General features: G+C 35.7%; 1 protein-coding gene across 1 annotated transcript in view; it reads right to left on the bottom strand.

Annotated features, from left to right (window-relative positions):
- The window catches only part of RXFP1 (relaxin/insulin-like family peptide receptor 1), a 54,601-nt gene that overhangs the window by 1,263 nt on the left and 39,903 nt on the right, over positions 1-13,435 (bottom strand). Inside the window, exons 10-17 of the mRNA XM_012726761.1 lie at positions 12,574-12,645; positions 10,900-10,971; positions 8,396-8,467; positions 8,008-8,079; positions 7,355-7,426; positions 4,898-5,127; positions 2,892-3,302; positions 1,421-1,639 (exon numbers count right to left, since the gene is read on the bottom strand). Coding sequence (XP_012582215.1) covers positions 1,421-1,639; positions 2,892-3,302; positions 4,898-5,127; positions 7,355-7,426; positions 8,008-8,079; positions 8,396-8,467; positions 10,900-10,971; positions 12,574-12,645 — 1,220 coding nt within the window. The remainder of the gene's footprint in view (positions 1-1,420; positions 1,640-2,891; positions 3,303-4,897; positions 5,128-7,354; positions 7,427-8,007; positions 8,080-8,395; positions 8,468-10,899; positions 10,972-12,573; positions 12,646-13,435) is intronic.

Genomic DNA, 13,435 nt, shown 5'->3' with positions numbered 1-13,435 from the left:
TTCAGTAAAAGCATCTCTAACTAATCTCATCTTAAAAATTGCTAGTTTATATGCAATTACCAAATACTCAGATTTCCATTATAGTTCAGTTGATAATATCTTTCTGCTATTTATGCATATAAAATATAAATTACTATCATCACTAACCATGACATAAGATAAAATTAAAATTATACATTTATATATTAAAAAATATGGATACAGTTTGCCTTCTATTTACAGTTCACAGAATTTTGCACATTGTAAAATTTGGGGGAGAGTATAGATAATAGGATTCAAAGCACTGTTGATAGGTAGAATAAAAATCACTACCCAAGAAGTTATGGTACCTGGAAGAGAACATAAAATTGACCATTTGAATTTTTTTCATTTAAATCACTTTTAAGAATACACCTTAGTAGCATTAAGCTCACTAAGTAGATTTACATGGCTGTGCATCCATCACCAACATCCACTTGTCATCTTCCCAGACTGAAACGTCATACTTAGTATGATGTTTCTCTTCCTCTTCTCTGAAAACAACATTCACAAACTTTCTTTCTCTGCAGTTGACTCAGGTGAGTGGGTCACGTGATATTTGTGTTTTGTGACTGGCTTACTTCACTTAGCAAAGCGTCTTCAAGGCCATCCACGGTGTAGTATATATCAGAATTTCCTTCCTTTCTAGGTGCTGAATAATAATCCATTGTATATGGATCACATTGTCCATTCATCTGAACAATTCATCTCCACATTTAGACTACTGTGAATCATACTAGTATGAACACAGGTGTGCAAGTATCTCTTTGAATCCCTGCTTCAATTATTTTGGGTTTGACCCTACAAGTAGAATAGCTGAGTTAGGTATATGGTAACGCTATTTTTAAGGAACAACTCTGTTTTGTTTGTTTTTTACAGTACTTTTTTAAAAACTGTACTATTCATTCCACTAGCTAAGCACTGTGTCAATTTCTCTTCATCCTCATCATTATTTTCTGTGTTTTTATTTACAGCCTAACTTTTTAGGCATCAAGAGTTATTTTCTTTTATTAGCTTTTGTAGTCTGGAGTAATGTCATCTAAATTGGTAGGTATTCCAGGAAGAAAAATTTCTTAATTATGAAAAAAGGGAATTAGTTATTTGATAACTGTTTTGATCTGTTTTTGTTTCTGGTCATTTTTAACATAGGATTATTGGAATTTCAAAACACTGAGTGTAATTTATTTGAGTTACTGTTCCTTTGTTAGGCTAGTAATTGTGCTGTTAGGTATTAAGGTAGCTCCCTCCTCCTAGTAAACATTTTATTGATGAATAGAATGTAAAGTGCATATAAAGCAGACTTAACATTCTTAAAACAAATTGTGTTAAGGATCTTAATTTCCTTTTTTAGAGAAACATAGCAGAAACAGATTATTTCCTTACAGGAAAAAAAAAAAAGTACCTGGTATTTCCACCTGAAGCAATGAAAGAAATTTCAGCACAAAAATGGGTATCCAGCACAATGCATCAGTAAATACGATAAAGAAAAAACGTTTGGCAAGGATCATTTCTTTCTTAACTTGATGCTGTATTTCAGTTGCTGTCATGGCACTTTGATGGACACTGTAAAACATACTTCCATAGGAAAAAACTATGATGATAAATGCCGTCAGGTTAATACCTATTTAGGACAGAGATTATTATCAGTGAATATGAACTTTCTTTTAAAACATAAACAAAGAAACAAAACATACTCATGGCTATTATTATGGAGAGCATACAAAGACCATAATGAGTTTTTTGCTCTTCATAAGAATTTCTGTAAGTCATGAAATTAGTAAATTTGAGGGGGCTTCCTCATAGCACAGGGGTTAAAGTCTCAGAGCTATCAAGCTATTGCCAGTCACTGCTGCATGAGTTTGATCCCTATTCCAGGGACCTTGCCTATAGGGCACAGCAGACCTTTCTTGTCTCACCTGCTGCTCCCTCCAGCAGGGTATTTCAGTAGATCACCTTGTTCTGCTCCCGACTGTCTCTGGTGAATCCTCTCACCTCCTACCTCACAACTTCTGCCCTATACCCCAGTTTGTATGTATAGATAAATAAAAATTTAAAAAAAATTGGAAATAGTGAAGTAATAATGAAATGTCTAATTAAAAAATGCAAGTTATAGGCCCTCCCTGGTGGCGCAGTAGGCTAAAGCACAGCACTAAGAAGCTTAAGCCACTTCCGCATGAGACCGATCCCCGCCTGCCCCGGAGGTGACCACATGGCGGCAGACCTCTCCTGACCCGCCCGCTGCTCCCCTCAGCAGTGTACTTCATAGATCTGCCTGTTCTGCTCCCCACTCTGTCTCTGGTGAATCCACTCACCCTCCACATCTCTGGCCTGTACCCCAGTTCTGTATGAATAAATAAATAAATCTTAAAAAAAAAATGCAAGTTACAGTCAAGTCATAGTTTTTAAGTGAATATTGTAGGGCTCTATGTAATTGATTATTCTAGTATTTTTTCATAATTCAAATTACTTTGAATTATACTCTGACAATATTTTTTTGTAAAAGAAAATATTTGTGACCTATTTGCCAATGAAAGACATGTATGGCTACTTTGACTTCGCCTTTTTTGGGAGAAGGGAAATGGTAAATACATTTTTCTTAGCTTGCAATGATAACTGCATGAAATGCAAGTGCTTAGTGCCTGGGCTTTTATTCAAGTTGCATCAGGCTGGAAAGTATAAGATAAAGGAGTAATTTTGAAAAACAGATTCCTTTAGGAAACTCTGATTGAATCTGTCCCCAACATCAAGAGGAAAAACTGGTTAGAGGATTTGAAATTAGAATTTGTAAACAGCAGAAGGAAGGCTTAATGAGATTCATACTGTGATTTATTTGAACATTTGAATGAAAGGGCCTATAATACAAAATGTCTTACCAAGAAAAATCGCCACTGAATAAATCTGGGCTCCAATGCTTTCTGCATCTTCTGAGTGAAGAGGGAAACATACTCCGTTGGTGCCATAGTAGTTTCTGAAAAATTCCTTATTGCTTAGTGGAATAAAAGCCACAACAAATCCAATAATCCAAATGAGAACCAGAGCTGAAATTGTTCTATATTTCCCAGGTCTTAAGCATCTGAAAGGATACACAATGCAGATATATTTTTCCAGTGTCAGAAATGTTAAAAGTAATACTGATACTTCTGTGGACAGGATGGCCAAAGACCCCACAAGCTGACAGTGGCCACTCTCCATCCACAGCTGTGCGTGCTGGTTGTACTCCCCACGGAACTTGAGGTCAAAGGCTCCAATCACAAATAAATATACTCCCATGAGGCAGTCGGCACCTACAGAGACCAGTAAATTTCACAAATTTAGAGAAAGAAGTAGGTGTGATGGATTATAACAGGCAGTGATATTGTGAATATTAACAAAAATAGCCAGTTTCTTCTTTCTTGGGGAAGGTAACTTTTTTTTCTTCTATGGACAGGCTGCTTTATAATGCCTTGATAACAACTCATAGCACCCTTCATGGCTAATTATGTAATCATTTCCTTTTTCTATCAAATATGCAAGTCAATGACAGCAGGATCTTGTCCTTTTTTTGTTTTCTGTTTGGTCTTACCACCTAGAATTGTTGAATAAATGAATAAAATACAATTGTGTTGAGAATTCAGCTAGGGACCAAGATGGGGATGTTGTATTTGGTAAACTCTTTCACAGAAACTCCTCCAGCTTAGCAATTTATGGACATCCAAAATCCCAGAGAAAATTATCTAGAAGTTACTGTGGTAGAGTAATGACTGTGAACTTTGAGTTCTATATATGAGAAGACAGGAATATTTCTGAATATTCCTGAATATTTTCAGTCAATACTGGGGACTTAAGTTATTTGCCCAGAGCAGGCCTAAAGAAAACCGTCTCCCTTATCTATTTTCCATCTTCTCTAGCTTCTCCCAGACTCAAAATCAGTTGTCAATGGAGATACATTGCTTGCTTTATTTGCATTTTAAGCAAACATTACATATCACAGATTTTGCCTATGTAAGCATTCTACATAAAGTTCCTAAAGTCATATTACTGTATAAATTTTAAGACAGATTCTAGTCCTTAAACACTGAAGTTACATTTGAGTCTTCACCAGAGAAGTTGAGGGTACTCAAAATTTTGTAGTTAGTACAAAGAACAATTTCTGAGCTCTGTTTCTCAGGTGTCTTGCAACAATAAGCAAATTAGACATTAGACTGAATGAGAGTGGGGTAAGGTAGGAGATAGAACACACAAAATGTAGACCATTGAATAGACTGATTCTGGCTTGAGTGTGGAGAAGTTCTAGGATATCTGACCCAAACTATAAATACTCTGGACTGGTGTCCTGCTTGTTTTCCTTTGTAGTCTCCTTTTAGCATACTACCTTCTGAGCACATTTCAAAAACTTAAAAAAAAAAAATTGAAATACTACCTGAAAACACTTTCCTACTTAAGTGTTTCATATTGTGAATGGAAAAGAGTTCAGTAGTGCACAAACCAGTCAAAACAACAATCTTTTAAGTCAATATCTGTAAACTGGCCATGAAAGCAAAGCTCTCTCCATATATATGGTAAAGAAGTTACCATGAAAGGCTACATTTCTATTCATAGTAAAAGATTTTACACACTTTAATAAAATATTATGCCATCAGAGAAAAAATGAGTAAGAGCTTCAGTAGTCTGGACATAGGGATTGAATTTTCCTGTTTTAAAAATTTATTTAATTGCTAAAGTAATTCATTTTTTTGTTAACAGCAATGTTTAAGTGATACATTTATTTAAATTTTGTTTAAAGTTTACAATCAGTTCCAACTCATAAGAGGGAAGAATTGAAAAACCTCGTAATTTTACCACTCTGTGTTGTGACAGCAATGCTTTCACACATATCGAAACTTCAACTGGAAATACTTACAGCAGAGAGAAATGATTGACAAAGCGTGCAGTTTGTTCTCAGACCTGATGTAAGGCCGAGTGCAAATGACAAAGATGTTTCCAAAGCATGTAACTGCAGATACAACCCAGACAAATACTCTCTGAAGAATGTTTGCCAAGAGATTTTCTAGAGATGAGATTCCATCAGTATTTGGTTTACAGCTGCGAACATGTGGTGCATAGCCACAGTACTGGAATTTCTTAAAATAGCTGATAAACAAAGAAAAGGAAGAAAGAGGATTTAAAATTTAAATTTTCTACATTTTGCTTAATGGAGGAAAATTCTTAATATGAGACTCAGGGATGCAAAACGTTAAGGATACTTTTAACTTGGGTTGAATTCTCATTTACTTGGTTTCCCTTAAAAAAATGTGTGAGTGAGAGCAGCAAGCAGGCGTGGTGATTATACAGCTGTTACACATGTGTTATAATAGGAAAAAGCTGTTAGCAGATGATCAAGAGAATCCACTTTTAGAAACACTGGGCTTACAAAGTTAAGCACTGTAAATGCACAGTTGGAAAGCAGTTACATGGCTACTACTGTAACTCGTCTTGCTTTTTTTTTTTTTTAAAGATTTATTTATTTATTCATACAGGACTAGGGTACAGGCCAGAGATGTGGAGGGTGAGAAGATTCACCAGAAACAGAGTGGGGAGCAGAACAGGCAGATCTATGAAGTACACTGCTGAGGGGAGCAGCGGGTGGGCCAGGAGAGGTCTGCCACGCCATGTGGGTCACCTCTGGGGTGGGGATCGAACTCATGTGGAAGTGGCTTAAACTTCTTAGTGCTGTGCTTTAACTCACTGCGCCACCAGGGAGGGCCCTCGTCTTGCTTTTTACTTTCAGAGAAGAGAGGTGAGGTGCTCTCTTCTCTGGGCATCTATGGCTTTTCTATGATAGAGGTAACGAGGTGAGCTGTAATTACTTGTTAACATTCCTGTCTCATACTGGATGTGAGCACATAATAAGGTGTTCAGTAAATACTTGGGGTGTGAATTCTATCATGCACTGACCTTTCTTGTTTACTAAGACTGGAAAATCAGTAACTGCTATTTTGCCACCAACACCCAGACCACTTATTGAACATGTAGTTATGAGGAACAAGTTCTCAAATTTCCATGAGGTATGTATTGGGATCACCATAGGAAAAGAGGAATATTCAATGAAGACAAATTATTTGTTAGGAAATGTTCTAATAAACATAGAAATTAGGATTCAACATATACCTATGTGCCTCTAAAGTGCTCTGGCAAAAATATAAGTGACATTTATGGTATGAAAAGATGCAGTGATAATGATGTAAGATAAAAGCTCGCCAATTCCAGTGTTATCCCTTGTCCAGCTGTTACATCTGGATCTGTCAAGAGTTTCTACTCAGTTCAGTTTTCCTCTTCTAGCTTTGTACTGGATTTTGTGAATGATTTCATCTCTCTCTGATAAACTCTGTTTTGCTTAATTTACCTCAGTGTTTTGTGCTGCATACAACCAGGGAAACTTTGATAAATGTTCTGTTTAAAGAATTATGGAAAACAAAAGCTGTCAGTCCTATATCAGTTTAAAGATAAGAAAGATAAATACTACTACAACAAGCCATCTTCTAAATTTTTGAGCATTAATTACAATGGCAGGGAGATCATTCTAATAACTGTTATATGAATGCATTCAATTAAAGAAAATGTTTCTAAAGCACATAACCAATGGTGCAATGAGACAAACTGCTATTGCATCCCTGTATACTTGCTCAAATCATGTGCTGATACTAGAGACAATTTTCACTGAGGAATATATCTTATCTCCCTCCATTATAGCAATTATTTATGTTATTTATATAAATTCTTACTTCATCTGCAAATAGTTACATTTGTGTACAAATTGCTAGCTTGCTTTCTTTACAGCAATATCTATGAATGATAACAGAATCAAGGAGAATGTATAATAATGAGTGGGTTCGCTCAACACTGGTTCTCAGACAGTCTTATCAAACTAGGGAAATCTAAAAATCTTCCTGCCCAATATCACACTTTGAGTTGATTGCTATTTAGATAAAAGCAGTCAAGGGAGGGCCCTCCCTGGTGGCGCAGCGGGTTAAAGCACTGCACTAAGAAGCTTAAGCCACTTCCACATGAGTTCGATCCCCACCTGCTCTGGAGGAGATCCACATGGCGTAGCAGACCTCTCCTGACCCGCCCGCTGCTCCCCTCAGCAGTGTACTGCCTCGATCTGCCTGCTCTGCTCCCCACTCTGTCCCTGGTGAATACTCTCACCCTCCGCATCTCTGGCCTGTACCCCAGTTCTGTACGAATAACTAAATCTTAAAAAAAGCAGTCAAGGGAAAATGTTAATGGACTGAATATAACAGATATGAATGTAACAGGCCAATATAGGTAGACACATAGAAGACAAAAATCCAGGTGAAGAACAAGAACATCTACTTACATGTGAGAGAGATTCACAAGAGGCTGAAACATCCTTTGTTGGATATTTGAAATTTCAATTCCATCTAGGCTGCTAAAATTAAAAATCATTTAAATAACATGTTATACAGGGCATAATAAAATGATCTTTCATGAAAGACAATTTAATAAAATGCTTGGATTCTTTTTACTTTTTATTGACATAACATCGCATTACAATGCATGCTTTGCTGTTCACAGTGAGTTAACATATACACATACTCATTAAAGTCACCATTTCAAGTCCAACTGCGTCCTTCACCGTACAACTGTCCCCTTTTTCTCAACTGGCTTACTTGTCCCTCAAACACCATAAAATAATGAAGGAATGAATATGCATATATGCTTTCAGTGGATCAAAGAAAAAGAACCCAATGTTAAGTTTCTGGTGATTATAGAACCATATAAAATTATTCATCATTATTTAATTTTTTAATTTATAAATATGTAAGATAAAATTAATAGCTATTTGTTTATAGTCTAGCAAGCACTCATATTTGTGTGGATCTTAACTAATATCCTGGGAACAAAAGTTTTGATTTGGAAGAAAGAATATACAAAACTTATCTTACAGACTTTATTAGTTATTAGCATATACCAGTTTTATCATGAACTGTCCCCACAGTGTATACTTACAGAGATTTGAGTTTGACAAGATAATCAAATTGGTTAGCTTGAATGTTCAGGATTGGGTTATAGGAAAGATTCCTGTTTGTAAGAAAATGCAGGAAAAAATTATTTTAAAAAACTGCTCAAGTAGTTTTTGAGTAGCTTGAATAGTTTTTTGAGTAGCTTGAGCTACTTTTGAAATCTCACTAAAAAGCAGTATTTGCTACAGAGCTTTACTTTGGGAAGATAAAAAAAATTCTGAGGATGGTGGTGGTGATGGTCGTACAATGATGAATACTGCCTTAATTCCATTGAATTATATATTTAAAAAATGGTAGTTTTGTGTGATATCTATTTTATCAGAATTTGAAACTTAAATCAATCAATGAAGTGACAAAATTAATAGCGGACTTACAATTTTGAGAGCTCCTGCAGGTCCTTAAATAAATGGGGTGGAAGATTTTCAATCCTATTACTGCCTAAGTCCCTAAGGAAGTAATTGAAAATTTGTATTTCATTAGGAAACAAACATATATTTTTTAAAAAGATTTATTTATTTAAAAAATATTTATTTATGCATACAAGAGCTAGGGTACAGACCAGGGATGTTGGGGAAAGATAGGTGAGAGGATTCCCCAGAGACAGAGTGGGAGCAGAACAGGTGTACTGACTGAAATACACAACTGAGGGGAGCAGCAGGTGAGACAGGAGAGGTCTGCTCTGCTGTGCCATGTGGGTCAGCTCCCTGGCTGGGGATTGAATTGGTGCTGCAATGGCTGCGGACTGTTTCAGAGCGCTGAGACTTAATCCCTTGCACAACCAGGGAAGCACCATCATATAATTTTAAACAATGCTGTTAGGGGTCTACATTAATTTACCAGAAGTCTAAAAGCTTAAAACAAGAGAGTATAATGGGAAAATATAAAAAAACTTTATCCTGTTTCATCAGTACCTCTGAGACAAACGCTTGATAGTATTTGATCTGGTTCCAATAGATCTAGTTTTCTAATTCAGTTAGTGTATGTGCTGTGTCCTATATTCCCCTCCATTCTTCCCCCCTTTTCTGTTTATGCAGAAATATTACTTGAGGTGTAATTATTTTTCTTGGATTTACTATCATTACCAAATACAAGTGGATTATTTTGGGTGCAGATTTCTTTTGCCTGTTAAAACACTGGAATTATCTGTACTGCAAGGGCAGAATATTTCGGCATTATCTCATATTGGCTGCCAAAATGGTCTGATCCTGTAGCTTTGGTGTAAGGTTTCTGAGGGCAGTGCTCTGTGGTAACACAGCAAAGCAATGGACTAAGTTGTCTGTTTTCCACGTTCACTGTTGGTTAAACTACTCACATAAAAACCGCATCTTACTAAACTATGAATATTAGAATTTGGAAGAGTTGCCTCTGATACCCATAGTGTGGTTTCAGGTGGGATAAAATGAGGAATATGGATCATTGACGAAATATATTTTAACGGTTATAGAATAACTTCAGATGACTTAGATGCACCTCTCCCTACTAATGAGGAGATAATTTCTCACATGCTTAGGCTTTGTTTCAAGTACTAGATACTAGCACTTATTATTATAGCAGATGCTAATTTATTTTTAATATCCACTGAGATTTTCCTGCTATGTTGTGATGAATGGGTACTATTTACCAAAACATGTTTCAGGCTAATTATTATGGGCAAATTCTTGGGGTTTCAATGGCTTGATCATTGATGCTTTGAAGCAGAATATAGGACTGTTTCCTGAGAAATTCCTGTTCATGCACATACACCCTATCACCTGCCTCAATATGCAGGTAATGTATCCAGAAAAATACTCTAGTTGTGCTCTTTAATTTTTTTGGAAACACTCTAATAAATCAATGTTCTGCTCAGCTAATTGTCAAAAACAAGTAGATCTGTCCATACTCCGGATTCTTTCCAGAAAAACAAAATCAAAACTACTTGCTAGTCCTAACTTTAGCAAATTCCAACTGGGAAATTAATATTAAAAAAGCAAGATATTTACCGAAGGATATGAACTTTAGTGGTGACTCTACATATATTTTATTCTCAATGCCAGTTACGATGGGCTTAAATCAGAAGAATTTGGTTTATCAGAGAGTTATTTTAATGCTTTATGGAACTGTGTCATTGTTCGTAAGAAAGGGCATTATAAATAGATGCTTTAAGTTATCTTTCTTTTCTACTATTATATAGTAGGTTGGGATATTATCCACACTAGGTCTAATTTTCTTGCTGATTCAAGTTTATCCTTTGGTCACAGAACCAGCAAATGGTGTCTTTTTATAAGATGGTCTCTCTGAATCCTAAATCCCAGCCTCCCTCTAATAGTGGGGCAGGGTGGTGTAGCATCTATTTTATTATTTTATTTTATTTATTTATTTATTTTTTTAAAGCCTTCGAAAGCTTTTTTTTTTTTTTTTAAGATTTATTTATTTATTCATATAGAGCTGGGGTACAGGCCAGAGATGCGGAGGGTGAGAGGCTTCACTAGAGACAGAGTGGGGAGCAGAACAGGCAGATCTATGAAGCACACTGCTGAGGGGAGCAGCGGGTGGGCCAGGAGAGGTCTGCCGCGCCATGTGGTCACCTCCGGGGCAGGCGGGGATCGAACTCATGCGGAAGTGGCTTTAGATTCTCAGTGCTGTGCTTTAACCCGCTGCGCCACCAGGGAGGGCCCTATTTTATTATTTTACCCTAGATTTCCTTTGACCCACTTTCCTTGAGTACTTATTTCATATTTTTCTTTTATGCATATTTTTATAAACTATGAATTCCTTGTGACTCACAATATATGTAAAAAATGCTAGAAATAAGATAACAAATACTTCTTAAATATAAAACAAGCATGCAATATAACAGTAGAAAGAAAATTCTTATCAGTATATGTTTAATCAAACTTACAATTCATCCAGTTTTTGGAGAGGTGCAAAAGTATTTTCATTTAGGTGATTTATTTTGTTTTTACTCATTACCCTGAGAGTAAAAAGAAAAATGAATGGTAACTTCTTGAGGTGGCCGACACATGAGTTACTAGAGAGAAGATCAACACTTTGCAAAAACCAAGGTAACTATATATAAAATGCATTTTTCACATCAAGATATTTTCAAGTAGTCTGAGATATTTCCCAATTTAATTTTAACTTTACATTTCCCAAATCTCTACATGATGAAAATAACAAAATATTATTCTAATTCTTAAGTGAAATAAGGAAGAACTCTTCAAGGGAAAAAAGTGAAAATTTCATCTCTTGGGAAAACTGAATGCCATACATAGAGCAGAGCGATAGTCGTCTCTTGAGTCTTGAGTCTTTAAATTATATATTTAAATTTTTATTGCATTTATTTTAAATAATATATACATATATCTTATCTATATATTTCATGTATCTTTTTCTGTGTCAATAGTAAAATGTTTTGAGTCACATCTGTATCGTGTTCTTAGGGGCACACATCTGTGTGGCCTGCCCCCAAATAGAAACCATGTGGGTGTGATGAAAGTGGAATGGCCTAAGAAAGTCTCATCTAAGCTGGACCAGCTCAGATCTTCAGTCTGTAATGAGACCATAGCATCTGTATTTCATATCTGCCCTGATGTCCTAAGTCCTGCGTGAGCATACATGATTAACTTGTAGGGGAGCTTGAAAGCACTTCCAATTTTGTGTGACAGATTGTAGCTGCCCAAGTTGGTTTTGTCTCAGCTTTAATTTTCTCCCAGCACTCTGAGCTCTCTCCACTTTCTAGTCACCAGAAAAACACAAGCATTTACCAAGAGGAAATGCACAAATGATTAGTCCACTTAGAAGTTTCTTTAGAAATAAACACAAGTTGAGCTATCTGTTTGGTCTATATCTTTTAGGTGTGATTTGCCTTCCTTTGCAACTTTAGATGCAACAGAATGTGCTCTTTTGCATGACTTATAGAGATCGCCCTGTATCTGAAGATTGCTGAGTTCAGCAATCTGCAGAAGAGTTCAAACATTTCAGTGGCTTTAGACCCACTGAATGGTGAACATGATTAGAGAAAAATTATTATCCTGGTCCTGATCACAATGGCATTGCCTGTATGATGGTTTTCCAACTTCTCCAGAGTACCCACTGTTAAAATGAAATGTGTTTGACATTTGGATATAAAATACACCAACACAAAATAGTTATGATACATTTATCATCAGAATTACAGTCCAGTATTTTTTTTTTACTCAATTCAGGTCAATTCTATTCTATTCCAAAATGCTCAAGACATGCTACATTGCTTTTGTCATCCAGTGGTACATTCCACCTTACAGTTTGGAAACTAAACTGTTCTCAAAAAATAAATGGTGAATGAGGCAGTTGTGTTTCTAGACTGAAGGAAGCCATATAGCACTCTTTACTTTCATGGAAGAGGCAGCGTTAGTCTAGAATAAACCAGTGAGGCCTAGTTCAGTTTCAAAAATTTCAAGTTGCAAGTAAACAGTCTGCATGTTTGTTCTAGCATCTGTTCATGTGGATGATTTGTTTTATAATATAATAGTATGATTCATGTATTGTTTAAAAAGAGTGTAACATTGCTTCAAAAAGATAAACCATTACTTACAAAACAGTTAAATTACTGCAGGAAATAAAAGTCAAATTTCTTAAATTGTGGATGTGGTTGCTTTCAAAGTCCCTGAAACATAAAAATAGAAGATAATATAAATTTTAACTGCAGATAGAAATAGATTTCATGATTTCTAAAAAAAAATCTTTTTTTCACTTACTGTTATTTGATATAGATAGGACAAGTCACTACTTACATGGTAGCTGAGATTACATATTTATATATTTACACATATGTAAATTATATATTTAAATTTTTATTGCATTTATTTTAAATAATATATACATATATCTTATCTATATATTTCATGTATCTTTTTCTGTGTCAATAGTAAAATGTTTTGAGTCACATCTGTATCGTGTTCTTAGGGGCACACATCTATCCTGAAGAAGTTTGAAGAGAAGAAATCAAGGTGAACGGCTTTGTTATGATAAATACTGACTTCACCAACAGATAGCAGATCGTAGCAGTTATATACTTAGTGCTAAACTGCATGAAACACCTGCCCTGAGTTACCAGTGGCATTTTTCTAAGTGGTAAGACTTTCTCTTGCTATAGCTTGGAGAATATTCCACCATTGCTTTGGAATCTGTGACAGCCGAGATAATATTTAGTAAAGATAATATTTAGTTTTAAACACCCTTGCTTGAAACTTCCCTAGAAAAGTTTCTCATAGTCTTTACCACTGAGAACATCCTTGTTTGCTTTATTATTACCACACAGGCTAGTGCAGTGGGAGAGCTGTGGTTGTCCTCGGCTTTCACTGCCATTTCAGGGAGCTCCATACAGTCCCTAACTGAGGGCCCCTGTTGTGTAATAGTAGATGACCAATAGCAGTCTTTTCTGAACAGTAAAACTT

Source organism: Condylura cristata, unplaced genomic scaffold, assembly GCF_000260355.1.
Source record: "Condylura cristata isolate star-nosed mole 26May11 unplaced genomic scaffold, ConCri1.0 scaffold00018, whole genome shotgun sequence".
In the NCBI taxonomy this organism is placed as follows: domain Eukaryota; kingdom Metazoa; phylum Chordata; class Mammalia; order Eulipotyphla; family Talpidae; genus Condylura; species Condylura cristata.
This window is presented reverse-complemented; position numbering and strand designations above follow the sequence as displayed.